The following is a 20505-nucleotide window of genomic DNA, read 5'->3' on the forward strand; positions in this document are numbered from 1 at the left end:
TGAAGATGAAAAGGGGATGGCTTCTACACCAGGATAATGATCCTAAACACACCTCAAAATCCACAATGGACTAGCTCAAGAAGTGCAAGCTGAAGGTTTTGCCATGGCCCTCACAGTCCCCTGACCTAAACATCATCGAAAATCTGTGGATAGACCTCAAAAGAGCAGTGCATGCAAGACGGCCCAAGAATCTCACAGAACTAGAAGCCTTTTGCAAGGAAGAATGGGCGAAAATCCCCCAAAGAAGAATTGAAAGACTCTTAGCTGGCTACAGAAAGTGTTCACAAGCTGTGATACTTGCCAAAGGTGGTGTTACTAAGTACTGACCATGCAGGGTGCCCAAACTTTTGCTGTGGGCCCTTTTCCTTTTTTGTTATTTTGAAACTGTAAAAGATGGAAATAAAAAAGTAATCCTGCTTAAAATATCAAAGAAATGTGTCATCTTTAACTTTATGCCTTTTGGAAATCAGGTCATCTTTTACTCGCTTTAGCTATTCACAGTAACAGAAATTTTGACCGGGGTGACTAAACTTTTGCATGCCACTGTATACATCTTATATTATTTAAGCAATAGAATAGTAATGTCCTTGAACTGGCTTCCATACTCTCCCAAAGGAAGACAAAATAATCATCCTGATGAGAAGTAGATCTGCAGCTCTTGGATTAATGGAGTTTTTTTTCACTGTGATATTCTCCATGAAGAGAGCTTGCTGATGTGCATTAAGTAGAGAACTTGAGTGTGATCATTGAGATCCAATCTGATTGATTGTACAGTTTGAAGAGAAAGAGTGCGACTGTTCAAAGCATTGTTTACCTGTCTAATCTTTTGTTTCCTTGTAATCTTTCCACTGTAGGTCAAGAGGTGGTTTTCAAGTGCCTTGGTGAAGGGATACTTGATAACGCATTTCAAGGATACAATGCTTGTATTTTTGCCTATGGACAGACAGGTAATATGCTGTATGTTACAGGTGACTGAGTAATTTGCTAGAGAAAAACTGATTTGAACTTAAGTTATATTATTTATTATTGCTGGTATTGAAGGAGTATTGACAAGAAATTCATGATCCACTTTGATAGTTGATTGTTAATTATGTGACTTTAAAAAAAATACAAGCGTCCTTAATTTGTCACCACAGCAAGGGATGTGAAATCTATTTTGTCTGTACCAACTTTTAGTTAAAACAACTGAAAATTCATACAACACACATAGAAGTTGCTGGTGAATGCAGCAGGCCAGGCAGCATCTCTAGGAAGAGGTACAGTCGACATTTCGGGCCGAGACCCTTCGTCAGGACTAACTGAAGGAAGAGCTAGTAAGAGATTTGAGAGGGGGAGGGGGAGATCCAAAATTATAGGAGAAGACAGGAGGGGGAGGGATGGAGCCAAGAGCTGGACAGGTGATTGGCAAAAGGGATATGAGAGGATCATGGGACAGGAGGCCCAGGGAGAAAGAAAAGGGGGAGGGGGGAAAAAGCCCAGAGGATGGGCAAAGGGTATAGTGAAAGGGACAGAGGGAGAAAAAGGAGAGAGAGAAAAAGAATGTGTGTATATAAATAAATAAATTTATATGATGGGGTACGAGGGGGAGGTGGGGCATTAGCAGAAGTTTAAGAAGTCGATGTTCATGCCATCAGGTTGGAGGCTACCCAAACGGAACATCCTCCAACCTGAGTGTGGCTTCATCTTTACAGTAGAGGAGGCCGTGGATAGACGTATCAGAATGGGAATGGGACGTGGAATTAAAATGTGTGGCCACTGGAAGATCCTGCTTTCTCTGGTGGACAGAGTGTAGGTGTTCAGCAAAACGGTCTCCCTGTCTGCGTCGGGTCTCACCAATATATAGAAGACCACATCGGGAGCACCAGACGCAGTATGAGGATAACCTGTCAATTTGGACCTTCTGAGGATAACACATTCTTTTTCTCTCTCTCCTTTTTCTCCCTCTGTCCCTCTCACTATACCCCTTGCCCATCCTCTGAGTTTCCCCCCCTCCCCCCTTTCCTTCTCCCTAGGCCTCCTGTCCCATGATCCTCTCATATCCCTTTTGCCAATCAATTGTCCAGCTCTTGGCTCCATCCCTCTCCCTCCTGTCTTCTCCTATCATTTCGGATCTCCCCCTCCCCCTCCCACTTTCAAATCATTTACTAACTCTTCCTTCAGTTAGTCCTGACGAAGGGTCTCAGCCCGAAATGTCGACTGTACCTCTTCCTGGAGGTGCTGCCTGGCCTGCTGCGTTCACCAGCAACTTTTATGTGTGTTGCTTGAAATTCCAGCATCTGCAGATTTCCTTATTTTTGCGCCAAAATTCATACCACTGCTCCAATATCTTTTGTCCTTGTCTCTTTAAAATGCACATGCAAATATCTTTTTCTGTTATCAGTGTAGGGTTAACCACTTCCCACAGCCAATTATTACACGGTCCAGAAACTTCTCACATGAAGAGATTTTTTCTGATATCATCTGGTGAACATTTTACCTTAATGTCAACTGAAGGTAAAATGAAGAAATTGTCTTATTCCATATTTGCTATCAAGACTTTTATTAAAAAGTCTTTTTAAAGTATTTTAATAGCCTTCTACAGTTCCAACCAATGTTCCCTCTAATTTTTAGTAGTGTGCGCAAAAATCTTACATTGTGCAAATTTTTTTCCTGTAACAAAAGTATGTGCGCACTGAATGCACACATGGGACAGTTTATGTAGGTTTACAAAATATTTGACATAAAACTGCACAGAATAACAACAAAATAACATACATATTTAAGTAACACATATAAAAAAATGCTGGTGAACACAGCAGGCCAGGCAGCATCTATAGGCAGCATCTACAGTATCTACAGTTGACGTTTCGGGCCGAGATCCTTCATCAGGACTAACTGAAAGAAGAGATAATAAATGCTTTGAAAGGGGGAGGGGGAGATCTGAAATGATAGGAGAAGACAGGAGTGGGAGGAATGAAGCTAAGAGCTGGAAAGTTGATTGGCAAAAGGGATACAAGGCTGGAGAAGGGAGAGGATCACGGGATGGGAGGCCTCGGGAGAAAGACGGCAGAGGGGGGAGCCCAGATGATGGGCAAGGAGTTATAGTGAGAGGGACAGAGGAAGAAAAAAGAGAGAAAAAAAGGGGAAAGAAAAACAAACTCATAATAAATAAATAAATAAATAAATAAATGGGGGGCATCACGTGATGACGTGGGATTGAGACGTGTAAATCCAGCTCTCCCCCAACAAGTCAGTAAAGTACCGTTTAAACAAAACAAAGTTAGTAAATATTTTCTGAAAACTATTTATAAACTTTGTAAGATTACTTTACGATATGCCTCCTAAACCGCAACAAAAGAAGTCTGCTGTTGCGAAGCAGCCGCGAAACGGGAAGAAAAAAGGGCCTACTGCAACGATGGAGCCTCGGACTCAGGTTGGATCTCCTTCGGTAGAACAGGGAGCAATGGCGGTGGCAACGGCTTCTTCGAAGAAGACACCGGTCATGCGCAAACCGACACAACACAAACTACAAGAACCGACAGCCACTGCAATTGAAAATGACTCAGAGTCAGAATCGGATTCTGCAGAGAACATAGATGAAGAAGAGGAGGAAGAATTGGAAGCGATTGGAAGTAAAGGAGATGATAGAGACATGAGAGAGGCTATATCGCAATTAACGGCTGAATTAAGAAAAGTAAGAGAAGAGCTTAGAGATACAAAGATGTGCTATGATAAAGTTATGACAAGGCAGGACAAAATGGATAAGAAGCTTCAGAAGATGGAAAGAGCAATGGGGCATATGAATGATAGAGTGGAAAAAACAGAAAATGATTTGCTTGTCTGGAATTCGGAAAGAAACCGACTCTTGGAGAAAGTGGACATGTTGGAAAATTTTAGTAGACGTAATAATAATAAAATTGTTGGTCTTAAAGAAGGTATGGAGGGAGATAAACCAATAGAATTTTTTCAAAGATGGATCCCGGATGTTTTGCAAATGGAAGAGGAGGTTCGATCAATTGAAATTGAGCGGCACATAGAGCTTTAAGACCAAAACCAAAAGATGACCAATATCCACGATCGATTTTAATAAAATTCTTAAGATTTCAAGACAAGGAAAGGATTCTACAGGCAGCTGCTCGAGCTGCCAAAGATAGAAAAGGGCCATTGATAATTGAAGGGAACAAAGTTTTTTTCTATCCTGATATAAGTTACGAACTTTTGAAGAGAAGGAAGAAATTTAATCCAGTGAAAAAAACCCTATGGGATCATGGTTATCAATTTACACTGCGTTGTCCTGCAACCTTGAAGATTTTTTTGCCTGGTGGAGAAAAAAGATTTTTTGATGACTACCAGAAAGCAGAGCAGTTTGTGCGAGATTTTCTGAAAACTCACCAGACACAAGAACAAACCCAGGAGAGCGAGATAGATTGAAGATGAAGATTGGGTTAAAGAATGGACTTGATGGATTTTTGAAGCTGGATGAATGTATAAATATATTATTAATTATACGAGGGGGGTAAGAAAGGTTAAAACTGGAGGAATATTAGTTGGGAATAATAATACTAATTTTGTCTATATATATATATATATATATATATATATATATATAATGTTTTTTTGTTGCGGGGGAGCTGGAAGAAGCACCGATCGATTGCTACGCTAGTCATGTGTGCAAGCGTGGCTTTTGCCACGACCCGTAAAATGGAGAGGGGTAGTGTTGTGTATCCTTTCATTCACAACATTAGTGGGGGGGAGGGTATTTTGTTTTTTCTTTTTTTGTACTTTTTCTATCTTTTTTCTTTCTGCCTGGAAGGTTGGGAGGGAGACACATAGCAACATGGTGAAGTTTAAAGAGATTCCCCAAGGAACTGTGAAAGTTGACAAGATAAATAATGTTTTAGATTGGAGTAACATTGTTAAGAATAATGACTAATTTATTGAATTTTTTGAGTTTTAATGTTAACGGGCTTAATGGACCAGTGAAAAGAAAAAGAATCTTAACACATATTAAAAAAAATGAAGATAGGTTTAGCTTTTTTACAGGAAACGCACCTAACGGAAACAGAACATCAGAAACTAAAGAGAGATTGGGTGGGTAGTGTTGTTGCGGCTTCATTTAGTTCAAAAGCGAGGGGAGTAGCAATTTTGATCAATAAAACGTTACCAATTAGAATACAAAATGTAATAACTGATTCTGCGGGGAGATATGTGATTATACATTGTCATCTTTTTTCTGAACTATGGACTTTTATGAATAGTTATGCACCAAATGAAAATGATGCAAAATTCATACAAGAAGCTTTTCTGAATTTGGCGGATGCACATGAAAAAATATTAATTGGAGGAGACTTTAATTTTTGCTTAGACCCAGTCTTAGATAGATCAACCAAGGCTGTTATAAAATCGAAGGTAGTAAATTTAACTTTATCATTGATGAAGGATTTAAATCTGATTGATATATGGAGAAGAATCAATCCTAAAGAAAGAGACTATTCGTTCTACTCCCATAGACATAAAACTTTCTCAAGGATAGATTTGTTTCTATTATCAATGCATATTCAACACAGAGTGAAAAATATGGAATATAAAGCAAGAATATTATCAGATCATTCCCCTTTATTAATAACAATAATAATGGCTGATAAGGAAGAAGTGGCTTATAGATGGAGATTTAATTCAACATTATTAAAACGTCAAGATATTTGTGATTTTATGAAAAAGCAGATTCAATTTTTTTTGGATACAAATTTTCATTCAGTGGATGATAAACTTACATTATGGGATGCGATGAAAGCATATCTTAGGGGCCAGATAATAAGTTATACGTCTAAAATTAAGAAAGAATATATGGCAGAACTAGATCAGTTGGAAAAAGAAATTACAAAAATAGAAAAAGAATCTCAAAGATATATGTCAGAAGAAAAACGAAAACAACTTGTCAATAAGAAGTTACAATATAATACGCTTCAGACATATAGAACGGAAAAAGCAATTATAAGAACTAAACAAAGGTATTATGAGTTAGGTGAGAGAGCACATAAAATCCTTGCCTGGCAGTTGAAAACAGAACAAGCTTCCAAAACAATAAATGCAATTAGAACAAGGGCAAATACAATATCTTATAAACCTCTTGAAATAAATGAAACTTTTAAAAATTTCTATTCTGAATTATATCAATCAGAATCCCAAAATGATGTTAATGAGATAGAAAGGTTTTTATCACAAGTTTCTCTTCCAAAATTGAATTTGGAAGAACAGAAGGGATTAGATATGCCTTTTACATTAAAAGAAGTTGAAGAAGCTTTAGGATCACTCCAAAGTAATAAATCTCCAGGAGAAGATGGTTTTCCACCTGAATTTTATAAAAAATTTAAAGATTTATTATTTCCTCTTTTTATGGAACTAATACGTCAAGCAGAAAAAATACATAAACTTCCAGAATCTTTTTCAACAGCGATTGTAATAGTATTGCCAAAAAAAGACAGAGATCCTATGAAACCAGCATCATATAGGCCTATTTCTTTATTGAATACGGATTATAAAATAATAGCAAAAATTTTATCGAATAGATTATCTAAATATTTACCAAAATTAATACATATGGATCAAACAGGATTTATTAAAAATAGACAATTGGCAGATAGTGTAACTCGGCTACTCAGTATAATTCATTTGGCACAAAAACGGGATGAGAAGAGTATAGTAGTAGCTTTGGATGCAGAAAAAGCATTTGATAGATTAGAATGGGATTTTTTATTTAAAGTACTAGAAAAATATGGGTTAGGAACATCTTTTATAAATTGGATTAAAACTTTAAATTCTAACCCTAAAGCTAAAGTAGTCACAAACTCTCAAATTTCAACACCATTCCAGTTAAAAAGGTCAACTAGACAAGGTTGTCCACTATCACCTGCTTTATTTGTATTGGCGATAGAGCCATTAGCAGAACTAATTAGAATTGATCCAGATATTATGGGTTTTAGAGTTAATCAGGAGGAATATAAAATTAATCTTTTTGCTGATGATGTTTTGATCTATTTAACAAATCCACAACATTCGTTACATAAATTATCTTCTAGATTGGATGAATATGGGAAGGTATCAGGTTACAAAATAAATTGGGATAAAAGTGAAATTTTACCTCTTACTAAAGGAGACTATAGTCAATGTCGATTAGTAACCCAATTTAGATGGCCGGTAAATGGTATAAAGTATTTAGGTATAAGACTTGATAATGATCTAAAGAATTTATATAAATTTAATTATTTACCATTATTGAAAAAAATTCTAGAAGATCTTGACAAATGGATGATATTACCAATAACATTAGTAGGTAGAGTCAATGTTGTAAAAATGAATATATTTCCTAGATTACAGTATTTGTTTCAAACATTACCAATACAATTGCCACAGAAATTTTTTCAGGAGTTAAATAAATGTGTGAGAAAATTTCTTTGGAAAGGTAAAATGTCAAGAATATCATTGGAAAAATTGACATGTAAATTTGGGTTAGGAGGGTTACAACTTCCAAACTTTAAAAACTATTATAAAGCAAATCAACTTAGATTTATTGCATCTTTCTTCGATGATTGAAAACCAGCATGGATTAAAATAGAACTAGACAAGATAGGAGAAAATAGACCTGAAGATTTTATATATAAATGGGAATCTAAATCGATACAGGAAAAGAAAGAATCTCCTATATTAACACATTTGATTGATCTATGGAATAAGATAAATGTTGATAATGAAACACAGAAATTTCTATTAGCAAGGAGATCTTTGTTCCAAAACAGACTTATTCCTTTTACAATGGACAATCAACTTTTATATAATTGGTACCAAAAAGGGATTAAATTTATAGGAGATTGTTTTGAACGAGGTATATTGATGTCATTTGAACAATTAAAGGATAAATATAAAATATCTAATAATACTTTCTTTTGTTACTTTCAATTAAGGGCTTACTTAAAAGGTAATCTGGGTCAAACAATGTTTTTGCCAAAACCTAATGAAATTGAAATTTTAATTCAAAAAGGGAAAATTAAAAAATTTATTTCTTGTATGTATAATTTGATTCAAGAACAGACAATTAAACAAGGAACCCATAAGTCAAAGCAAAAATGGGAAACAGATCTGAATATTATTATTGATGAAACAAATTGGTCAAGACTTTGTCTTGACAGTATGACAAATACAATAAATGTTCGACTTAGATTAGTACAATATAATTTTTTACACCAATTATATATTACACCGCAAAAAATAAATAGATTAAATTCAAATCTATCTGATAAATGTTTTTGGTGTAATCAAGAAATTGGTACTTTTTTACATTCTACTTGGTCTTGTTTTAAAATTCAACCCTTTTGGATAAATTTAAGAATCTTATTGGAACAAATTACTGCAACTCAACTTCCACATAACCCTGTATTATTTTCATTAGGTGATATTGAAGGGATAAAACCGAAACTTAAATTGAATAAGTATCAGAAAGAATTTATAAAAATTGCATTGGCAATAGCTAAGAAGACTATAGCAGTTACATGGAAATCTGATTCGTATTTAAGTATGGATCGTTGGAATAATGAAATGGCTAGTTCTATTCCACTTGAAAAAATTACTTATAATTTAAGAGATAAATATGTAACATTTTTGAATATTTGGCGCCCTTATTTACAAAAGATAGGATGGCATATTTAAGTGCTCCGATAAAGACTTTGGTCACTTGAGGAAAGTAACGAATAATTATACCAAATTTATTTTGAATCCCATGGAGCATGTGGAAACCTTCCAATACCCAGGCAGTTCTTTTCTTTTTTTTCTTTTTTTTTCTTTTTCTTTCTTTTTAGGTAGGACTATATATGGGGGGGGGGAGGGTTAAGGGGAGGGGGGAGGGTGGATTCTTTTTTTTTCATGTATTCTTTTTGAAAATTCAATAAAAATTATATTACAATAAATAAATAAGGGATGGGGTACAAAGGGGAGGAGGGGCATTAACGGAAGTTAGAGAAGTCAATATTCATGCCATCAGGTTGGAGATATTTAATTTTTATCATATTTAAGTCACTCAGTTATTTTTTCTCTCTCCTGTCTTTGGCATTTACCCATTCTTTGTAAACTCTATCTCGACTAATAGAACTTCTACCCCTTGATAGGTTTTAATTCTCATTAACATATCCAAATGACATTCACCTAAACGGTTTCTCAGCTTGTTTTTGAGTTGATTCATTAGGCTAAAGCCTCATTCACAGTCGGCACTGGACGCAAGAAAGGTTCCCCCAATGTCAATCAACTGTGCAAGGTCGCAAAACTGTTCATTTTGAAGTACAAGTGCCACCATTTGAGCAAAGTTTGAAATCTGTCTGGATTTAATTTTTTCTTGCACGGAAAATTTGAAATCATTAAACTGTCTAACTGTTATAATATTTTCAGCTAGAAAATCATGATATTTTAGACATAAGGCATTAATTTGTTCATCATCAAATGTGAAGTCACAGTCTACAATTGTGGAGAAATCAAAAGCTGACCATTCTTGTACCTCAACTTTGATCTCTTCTGGGTTTGAACATTTTCGCTCTTGCTCATCTGCACTCAACCGTAACATGCGTAGCACTCCTGTAACGGGTAATGACGGGTTCTGTTGCCTGAGCTTTTGTACACCGTTCAAATGCGATTTACTTGCCAAATGACACTTCAAAAAGTCAAATTTCCAAATATCATCCCACTTCTTTCCACAAGCAAATTCTCCAGCAACTTTCACATCACGACAATACAAACAGATAACTCTAGATTCTGAATCATACGTACATATTTCTTGTAGCTGAATGTTCATGACCTCATGAGCTTTCAGTGTAACAGTTTCTACTATTTTGTTAAGCCATTCAACTTTAAACAAATTTGCAGTTCTTTTGCGCTTCACGCCCTTCACTTCTTTTGAATTCGACATAGTGAATCAATATTTTTTCCAATAAAAACTTAGTAAGCTATCTACAGGATTTGAAACAGATCTTTGTAAACTTTAAGATATGAACACTGTCCGCCAATCATGGCTGCCGCTGTGACACTGCTGTACAAACTGGAACAGGATAGGTGAGGTGACGTAAATTAGTGACGTGCATTGTGGTATTTGAAAAACCAACTAACTAGTTAACAGAAGCAGTTAGCTAAAAGATTACTTTCAGTGAGTATAATTATTAACTATTACATTATTTTAGGTAACTAACCTTTTGTGCACACATTAATTTCCTTTGTGCGCTGGTTGAAAAACGTGTGTGCGTCTGCACAGGCACACAGCTTAGAGGGAACTATGGTTACAACATTACAGATATGGTCTGAAAGAAACTGCGGTTGAGCCAATATTCTGGAAATAGTATTGCACTTGCCTGAACCAATTAATTAATTTTCAAAAGGCTGATAGCAGTTACTTCCCAAATTTGTCATCATACTAATAAATGTGTATAGTATACTGCTGTTGTTTTAATGCTCTTTCTGCAATGACCATTTGAAATGGCATCCAGTATTTTATATTCCAAACAATATGTTAATATTTGTCCATACTTGTGAAAACTATGCACTTATTTTTTTCCAAAATGGTATTTGAGGTATTTATGGAAAGAGAAATCAGTTTCTCAAGAGGGCCCTCAACCTGAAGGTTCAGTTTATCTTTCCATAGATGTTGCCTGACCTGTCCAAGATTTTTACTAATGTGCTCTTAAACTTGGAATGGATTATTAATTTTTGTTGATATGTTGGTTACTCTATCATTTCCTGGGCTTCCTTCCAAAACCAGTTACCTAATACAGTATTTAGTTTCATTAAGCTGCACTTACCAACTAGTTGCTTTGTCTTTCTGGAGACTCACTATTTTCCTTGAAGATTATTTTGTTATTTTTGTTACTAAAATCATACATTATGTATATGTTTGTAGATATGTGAATTATGGGAGTAAGAAGTAAGTCCAAGATTCTACTATGTAGCGCACCCTCTGTCTTTTGGTTTAGTTTAGTTTCTACAATTTCAGAGTGGGGTGATTCATTTGGATATAATAAAAAGGAAAGAATTCGAGTACCAGTGGGTTAGTGGATCCATGTTTAAGAATAACTGTGTATGCTTAGTAACAATTGTGAAAAGTTTCTATTCAGTACTTCTCAGCACCAAATACAAATCTTTCCGTTTGACATTATATGTGTATTCAGGCTCAGGAAAGTCCTTCTCAATGATGGGCAGTGTGGACGTACCCGGCCTCATACCTCGTCTCTGTGGTGCATTGTTTGGAAGAGTCTCCAAAGAGGAAAATGAATCTCACACATTTAAAGTTGAAGTCTCATATATGGAGATCTATAATGAAAAGGTTCGCGATCTTCTTGATCCAAAAGGGTAAGTACAAACTGAGTTGTTATCTTGCTTTTGTCATTCATTTTCATTTAGGAATTGTGTAGCTTAACTCACATTTATTGCAGAAAAAAAGTTACCTATGATTGTAGTAGATGGCTGTCTCCCTGATTGGAGGCCTGACTAGTAGTGTGCCACAGGGATAGGTGCTAGGTCATTGTTGTTTGTTATCTGTATCAATGATCTGGATAATAATGTGGTTAACTAGATCAGCAAATTTGCAGATGACACCAAGATTGTGGGTGCGGTGGACAGTGAGGAAGACTATCAAGGCTTGCAGCAGGATCTGGACCAACAGAACAAAATGGTCTGAAAACTAGCAGATAGAATTCAATGCAGACATGTGTGAGATGTTGTGCTTTCGGAGGACCAACCAGGGTAGGTTTTACATGGTGAGTAGTAAGGCACTGAGGAGTGTAGTAGAACAAAGGGATCTGGGAATACAGGTCCATAATTCATTCAAAGTGGTGTCACAGATAGATAGGGTTATAAAGAAAACTTTTGGCACATTGGTTTTCCTAGATCAAAGTATTGTGGACAGTTGGGATGTTATGATGAAGTTGTATAAGACATTGGTCAGGCCTGTTTCAGAGTATTGTGTGCCAGGACTGGAGGACTTAAGTTATAAGGAAAGATTGAATAGGTTAGGGCTTTATTCCTTGGAACATAGAAGATTAAGAGAAGATTTTATAGAGGTATACAAAATTATGAAGGGTTTCGATAGGGTAAATGTAAGAACACTTTTTCACTGAGGTTGGGTGAGACGACAACTAGAGGCCATGGGTTAAGAGTGTAAGGGGAACATGAGAGGAAACTTCAGTCAGAAGGTTGTGAGACTGTGGAGCGAGCTTCCAGTGCAAGTGGTGGATGCGATTTCAATTCCAATGTTTAAAAAAAGCTTGGTTAAGTACATGGATGGGAGGGATATGGAGGGCTATGGTCTGGGTGCAGGTCGATGGAAGTAGGCAATTTAAATGCTTTGGCACGGACTAGATGTTCCTGTGCTGTAGTTTTCTATGGTTATGACTCTAATTGTGAAAATACAAAGGAAGTTACTGAGCCACAGGCCACAAGGTCTGTCCATTTTTCTATTTGCAAAAGTATGGTTCTCATAAGCTGTTAACTTGAGAAATGCAGTATGTCATCAGAAATATCAGATTTTTAATATTTGTGTAATGTTGCATTTGATCAAATCAAAAGTAAAATGAAAAATAGTTCTGGGTGATGTACATTGGTAAATCTAGTGAAACCTTGTGTGGTTACAAGTATACTGGAAGCCCTGATCATTACAAATGCAATTCAACTTCACTACGCAGCTTGGTAAATTATAAAATTGAAAGCTGTGGACTGTCTGGGAAAAACAGTGATCTTTGTTGCTGCAAAGCGTCCAACTGACATTTGATTTTTTAACCATTTTTAAAATAAAAGGCAGCAGCAGATCTTCCACAGTCTGTAGAACCTATTCCCTCAGGATCCACACACACACTCTTACACAATTTTTCTTGCCACTATATTGAATTGACTTTATTACTTACATCGTTCACATACACAAGGAGTAAAAATCTTTACGTTACGTCTCTGTCTAAATGTGCAATGTGCAATTATAGTAATTTATAATAAATATCATGTACAACAGGATAGTCAATATAACATAGAAATACAATTGCATCAGCATGAATTAATCAGTCTGATGGCCTGGTGGAAGTAGCTGTCCCGGAGCCTGTCGGTCTTGGCTTTTATGCTGTGGTACCATTTCCGGGATGGTAGCGGCTGGAACAGTTTGTGGTTGGGGTGACTTGGATCTCTAATGATCCTCTGGGCCCGTTTTACACACCTATCTTTGTAAGTGTCCGGAATAGTGGGAAGTTCACACCTACAGATGCGCTGGACTATCCGAACCACTCTCTGCAGGGTCTTGCAGTTGAGGGAAGTACAGTTCCCTTACCAGGCAGTGGTGCAGCCAGTCAGGATGCTCTCAATTATGCCCCTATAGAAAGTTCTTAGAAGTTTGAGCCCATACCAAACTTCTTCAACCGTCTCTAGTGATTGTCTTTGGTCACTCACTTGAAACTGCTTTGTCATGTGTCCAGCCTTCTGTTGCAAGAAAGGCTTGAAAATGCTTTCCAGATTCATAGGGAGGCATAGAATTTGGTTTCTTTGTAATAGAGGGTGCACTTGGCAGGCAAACTGTGTGTCGAGGTGTTCTGAGTTGGCTGAATATTTTTCTTTGTGTTCATTGACCTTACTCCATCATATTCTAAGCTTGATCATTTAACTCATGTCCAGACATGTTCAATGATATTTGGTGGTTACTCACCAGCCTCTGTAGAAAGTACAGCCTTAGTAGCTGGCAACATCGAATCAAACTTGGGTGTGGCTCTGTTCTAATGCAAATTTTGTTTTGATTCGTTCCAGTAAATTTAGGATGCTGCACTTCTTTATCCACTGTGTGCATTATTTCTCAGTTGTAGGATGTGGCAGCAGGCAAATTTTTTCACAAAAGCATTTCCTTGTGCTTAAACTGATGTGAAGGAAATTTTAATACAGTAGTTTCCAGTTAATGGGGGCACATCAGGACAAGTGCATTTGGGCCCAATTAAGCAGCTGTCCCAATTAGCTAAAGTTTTGTGGAAATAGTTAAAAAGGTATAAAAAGGACAAATTGAGTAACAAGTTATATATTTAAATGTAATACAGAACAAATTAGAACCTTCCCAATATTACTACAGTTCTATAAAGCTGTGAATTAGTTCCTAGTAATTATCAACAGAGGAATTCATCTGTATTGCATTCTTTTGACTGTAAATTAACAAAATCAGACAGCTAGTACAAATAATGGACTGCCTTTATATAATGTCGATGATTACACCCTCCAAATCTTCATTTCCATTGTAACATTCAAGATGATTGTTGATACCTTCAAATTTTTCATAGCTTCTAACTTGTTGAAGTAGTGAAATCGTTTCATTTTCATTCCCAACCATTTCTGGCATCTTTAAGCCTGAATGCTTGAAATTGCAGTGAGCAGAACAGTTCTGAATAAGCAGTTGCTCCTTATTTCTCACACTCTATCAGAGAGAAGAATCACTTCCTTTTTGAACACAAACACATGCAACTGATGCTACTTAAAAACTATTCACTTGAATCACAGTGTTGTGTCTAATGGCAACCAATTACACTCAACTGATGCTGGTTAGAAACTGGTTGGTGACGGTCATACGCCCCAGTCAAACAGTATAGTGTCCCAAATAAAAGAAGGGATTTTCTCCATTATTGTTTGCCCCAAATAAGTGGCTGCTCTGATTAACCAATGGCCCAATTAACTGGAAATCCACTGTACTTGCTTTAAGTTTATTCAGCTTTTTCTCCTGCAGTTTAAAGAATCCTCCTGGAATTTATTTGTGTTGAGAATTTTTTTAGCTGTTCAACAATTTCTGAATAATACATGGGAGCTGAAACAAAACATGCCTTTTATTCCCCCTAGCGTGAGCTATTCCTTGTGCTTGCCTCTTGTTTCAAAAGGTTATATTCATGATCTATTCAGCCACACGGCTGCTGTGTAGAGGTGGCCTTAACCAACCGCTTAATACTCAGCAGTATTTGTAGAGTTGGCCCAGTTCCTAGAGTCACTATTGACCACCACATAGATTACCTCCTTCATCTCTGCCATTACGTGAAAACAGCCAGAGTATCTGAAAGAAAAATGTTGAAAATCCCAGGGACCAGGATAAGTTGATGAAAATTCCTCCTTCTAGCAGTCTCTTTCCACATTGCAGCATTAACAAATTTACAGCTAAATATTTTAAAAAACCTTTCTGCCCACACAGAAATATAGACGGTCAGGCGTTTAATCAATTGGTGCATATCTCAAACTGTGAAGTTGTAATATGAATGCAACTGAACTAACTTGATCCATGGAAATATGAACTCTCTAGTGCATAGAAGTGAGTTGCAAATGTCACTTATGACTCACAAAGGAAAAATTTGCGTTTTCTGAAATGCAAACAAGAAGAACAGAGCTGGATATGAGCCAAAGTCATTGGTGTTTTATAATTAAATGATTGATGCAACAGTAAGGTAGTTAAAATCACTGTTATTTTTAAGCATTTAAAATTGCCAAGTAAAGTTGTGTTATTTTTATTTAAAGCGAGTCTCATTGCTGCTGCATCATGTCTTGTGTGTAAAATATGGGGAGACATAGCAGACAGCAAATGTGCCACACCTCTTCAAGTCCTGGCATCACCTGGTGTCAAAACGTGTTGTATGATTCATGTCGGGTTCATTGTTGTGTCTAGTACTTGTATAATGCTCTGCTTAAGATTTCAACTGCTATGCTGTAGATATTTCATTTTAGCAGTTTCTGCAAAAGCAATGTTCAAAGGTTCAAAGGTCCAACTTAACATCAGAGAAATGTATACAACATACATCCTGAAATGCTTTTTCTTCGCAAACATCCTCGAAAACAGAGAAGTGCCACAAAGAATGAAAGACAGTTCAACGTAAGAACCCCAAAGTCTCCCCCCCCAGCTCCCCTCCCTCCTGTGCATAAGCGGCAGTGAGCAACAATCCCCCTTACCCCCACCAGAAAAAAAAGCATTGGCACTACCACTGAGCACTCAAGTGTGAGCAAAGCAATAGCAAAGACACAGACTTGCAGTTAGCCCAAAGACTTCGTGTTTCACCCAGCATTCGACATATTACTGGCCCTCTCTTTCCCTAATAAGGGAGAAGGAGGTGTCTCCATTTTCCAAGCAAACGGGGAGACATAACAAACAACTCAAACACGAGGAATTCTGCAGATGCTGGAAATTCAAGCAACACACATCAAAGTTGCTGGTGAACGCAGCAGGCCAGGCAGCATCTCTAGGAAGAGGTACAGTCAACATTTCAGGCCGAGACCCTTCGTCAGGACTAACAAAGGGTCTCGGCATGAAACATCGACTGTACCTCTTCCTAGAGATGCTGCCCGGCCTGCTGCGTTCACCAGCAACTTTGATAACAAACAACTCGCTGGTTTATGATGTTAAAAGTCTGTTATGTTGCTTTTTTCGAGCTCTGTGCCTGAAGATGGCAAAGATCCCAGGTCTTTGGGCACACAGTAGATCTTCTGACTCTCCCAATGACACACGGGTCTCCTGTCTCGATCCACTTGTCTCCAGAGCCCCGAGATCTTAGGCTTCCAAACACGAGCGAGACTCTCAGGCCGAACCGTTGGCGTGCTGAGCAACAGCCAGTCCTGAAACCCCGAGAACAGGTCCCATTCCTGCAAAGAACTGAAGTCAGCATGTAACTTCAGGTCAGAGTCTTCAAAAGAACCCTAAAAGGAAAAATAAAGATATTAAAGTTGGAAATTGAGCTGTTTCCAAGGATGCAAGCAAAGAAGTCGCCGTTTAGCACCATCTTAACCAGCAGTGTGTCCTGCTGATAGAACTTCCTTGTTTTGGCTCGAGATACCCGGTTTAGGAGTGTTGTGTCAGCCAATCAGGATGACAGAATTGTGTTGTGTCAGCCAATCAGGATGACAGAATTGTGTTGTGTCAGCCAATCAGGATGGCAGAATTGTGTTGTGTCAGCCAATCAGGATGGCAGAATTGTGTTGTGTCAGCCAGTCGGGAGAAGGTTCAAGAGAGTGGGACAAAGAGAGATTTGTGTCAGACAGTAGCCTGGTTCAGAGTTTTTTTTTGGTGGGAGCTGCGGAGAGGACAGGAGGGAAGATGGTTGAGCATGACTTGCGAAGGAGCATCCCCATCGTGCAGATGAATGGCTTCAAGGAGGAAGGGCCAGTACTCCTGAGAGAGAGCCCATTTGTTTGAGATGGATTTTGAGCTAAGTTCGGCATGTGTGTGTTTTCACACAGACTATGCGTCCAGCGTCTGAGTAAAACAACAACTCCAGGATAAACTCCAACTTTATGTGCACATTTGGACTGAGTTAACTGTAATGGACACTTTTTTCTTTTCTTTTTCCTACCAGTTGTTCGATGAAGTTGAAATTTGTAAATATACTTTCTTTATAATTTTATGCAGTGTATGATCTGTTATTTCTTGCCAGCCAACAACTGTGTATGGACAGTATTTACACAGAATTTGCTCAAATCGAGGTTTCTTTAATCGGAACATCACAACATTTCTGTTTGGTTGAGCCCCAAGTCATACCGACCCTAGATGTATATTGTTTTGAAAGGTGGCCTTCTCACCGCTGAGTTCTATGGCTGTTTGCAGAGCAAGCTAGCAAGCCAAGTTTGCATACAATCCCGGTGAGGGGGTTATGCTTGTTTTCCATGGAGATAAGATATACTAAAAATTTTATGTGTCAAACCATCTTCTGTTGCAATCTTTAATGTGGGCATTTGCTAACATCTTGCCAATATGAATTGTGATTCCAGGCAAAATCAACTGGTTTACAAATCAGTTAAGCAAAAAAGTTTGCTTAAGTAGAAAGTAGTTTTTCTAATCTTTCTATAGATCTGTAGATGATGTGCTAATCTGACTATTTACTACCTCATCTAGTTTCTTCAGTTCTGTTGGTTGAGATTTGGCAAAGGTTATGTGTCAGGGCTTTCCAGCTGAAGATCGGTTCCAAAATATATAGGCTTCATTTGAAGCAAGCAAATGATCACTAAAACATGAGGGCAATAAACAGAGGTGAGTGTGGACAAAAGGTAATGCAGGGCTGATATTTCCATCTTTTTGGTTTCCAGAACAGGGACACAAGCTCAAAATTAGGACCCAGCCATTCATGATAGAGATGACAAAAAGAAATTCCTTCCAAAAGATACAATAATTGCAAGATAATAACATCTAGAAGTAAAACCAGTACTTTCTGTATTACATCACCTCACTTTACACCTCCAATATCCAAATAGTTAGACTGTTTTTCCAATATACATGTAAGCGGTAATTTCCTCTTATCTAAACATTGGGAAGGGAGAAACAACTGAATTCATTTCCATCACAGACTCCATTATCTAGCCACCAATTTCATCCACTCCCCAGTAACTGTCTGAAACGGACTGTACAAAATGAAGTCAAGATTGCTTCAAGGGTGAACTGTGGACCACGTATCATTGACATGGCTAAGATTTCATGCTTCTACCTGTTTAACATTATCTGACTCAGCCATTGCCTCAGCTTTTGTGAAAAGGCATCTATGCTTTTGTTATCTTTAGGTGTAATGATTCAAATCATTAGTCCATGCTTGTTTCTTTATCCTCGAGCTTCAGGTCCAAAGCTCTGCTCCCATGCCCTGACTTGTATCAAGTCCCATTTACCTTTATCCTTGTACTTGCTGATTCACTTTGGCTACTACTTCAGCAAGCCATGAATATTGAAACTTCTTTTTACAAATTCCTTTATGTACCTATCCCTCCCTGTAGTCACTTCCAGCCGGAAACTATCCAGGATATTTGACTGTAAATCTATATTGCCCAGGACCAGTTATCCGTATTGATTGTGCTTTCTGTTGTAAAGGCTTTAACTTTGGAAATCCCTTCCTAAACATATCCTACGTATCCCATCACACTCCCTAAATCTTACTGTTCAAGCTTTTGGTCATTGACTCTGCTATTTCCCAAGTGATTGCCTTCAGCTTTTGTTTGTTTCATTTGTGCAAAGCACCTTAAAATGTTTTGGCATCTTAAAGGTGTCACAGAAATTGAAATAGCCTGCCTATGTGTGTGAAAGGGTCAGGGAGTTCTCACATAACTGCAAGGCTTGGTGAACTATTTAATGTGCCCTCAAATAATTCATCCAGCCATGCATTTTTACCAATTTTCACCTCATGCATCAAATAGCGACTCGTTACCATTTGAGGGATATTAGCAGATGTTAATCAGTACAAATTCTGATAACTGGGATGTTGGTTGGGGCAATGGGAGAGACTTTAGAAACGTTGAATATTCATATCATTTCACTGAAAGACACAACTTTAGTCAGTACACTATAACACTCCATTACGACTGTGCTGTCAAGTCCTCAAGTTCCTGAAATATGAGTCGACCCTATAGTCATTGTAACTCAGAAGAAAGACAACTAAAACTGACCCAATGCTAACTGCTTAGAGACTTGCAGGAACAGTCTGCAAACAGAAATGATCAAAACTTTCAATACAACAGTGCATAACTATATGAAATAAGTTCTGGAAGTAGCTGAAAGAAGAAGACAAAATTGGATCTAAGGTTTCATGGAATATCTTGAGTGTATTGAAACAAATGGAAGTCTTTTACAACATCATGGTAACTCATTAGTAACAGATATCAAAAAGCATTGCTGACAAGCAGTGAAAAATGGAAGATACTTTAAATTGGATGAAACTGCTTGATGCTTCTCTAAAAGTTTTGATGGAGCAAAAAAACGGCACCTTCTTGATCTAATGCCAGAGATGAATTCTGTCACATACAGATCACTGTTTTTCTTTGCGTAGTTTGTTTCTGGAAATGATTTGCAAAATGAGTTGCAGATACTGGATTAATCTCATTTGAAGAATCTTGTGTTGCTATGGAACTAATTGTAAATGAGTGAAAGAATGGATAAAGATGAGCAGGGTGGGGGACTAATTGACAATGACAACAGTGACTGCAGTGCTCTAGTTGTAACATCTAATAAGATTCATATACTGTAAATGTAGGGCATGATTATTCATGCAAGGTGCTTCCTCATGAAGTGTCAGCTTTGCATTTTGTTCCATTAAACGAATTATCTAATTGTTAATGGGAAATTAATCCCTGATTTTCACAAACAGCCTGGAATAATTTATGTGTTAGGATACACCAGATTAATATATAGTCCAGCACAATAACACATCAACACCATATAAAGAGTTACATATTTTTAAAAGTAATTTGTGGTCATCAATAATCAAGGTGTAAATTATTGTTGTAATTTTCAGAACACTCACTTAGATCCAGCATACAAAGTGAATCATCTTCTCCCTGCCAAGCAGCACTCTTCTATTTAACCATGGTATTTGGTTTTAAACTATGAAACTCTCCAGGTTGTTTTATTAAGAAACTGTAGAAGCAAGACATTTAACAATAATATTACACATAAGATATTCATATTCATTTACCAATGGACCAGATGAAATGCTGTTAAAATCGAAAGAAGCTACACAAAGTTGTAAAATTAGTCAGCTC

The 20505-nt window shown here is 37.3% G+C and overlaps 1 protein-coding gene across 6 annotated transcripts in view; it reads left to right on the forward strand.

Annotated features, from left to right (window-relative positions):
* The window catches only part of kif13a (kinesin family member 13A), a 273571-nt gene that overhangs the window by 133838 nt on the left and 119228 nt on the right, over positions 1-20505 (forward strand). For all 6 annotated transcript variants that reach the window (XR_010020777.1, XM_063069892.1, XM_063069895.1 and 3 more), the window contains exons 5-6: positions 855-947; positions 11178-11358. Coding sequence is in view for 5 of the 6 variants with exons in the window: in XM_063069892.1 (XP_062925962.1) it covers positions 855-947; positions 11178-11358 (274 nt within the window). In the remaining variant the exon portion in view is untranslated. The remainder of the gene's footprint in view (positions 1-854; positions 948-11177; positions 11359-20505) is intronic.

Source organism: Mobula hypostoma, chromosome 17 (assembly GCF_963921235.1).
Source record: "Mobula hypostoma chromosome 17, sMobHyp1.1, whole genome shotgun sequence".
NCBI lineage: Eukaryota > Metazoa > Chordata > Chondrichthyes > Myliobatiformes > Myliobatidae > Mobula > Mobula hypostoma.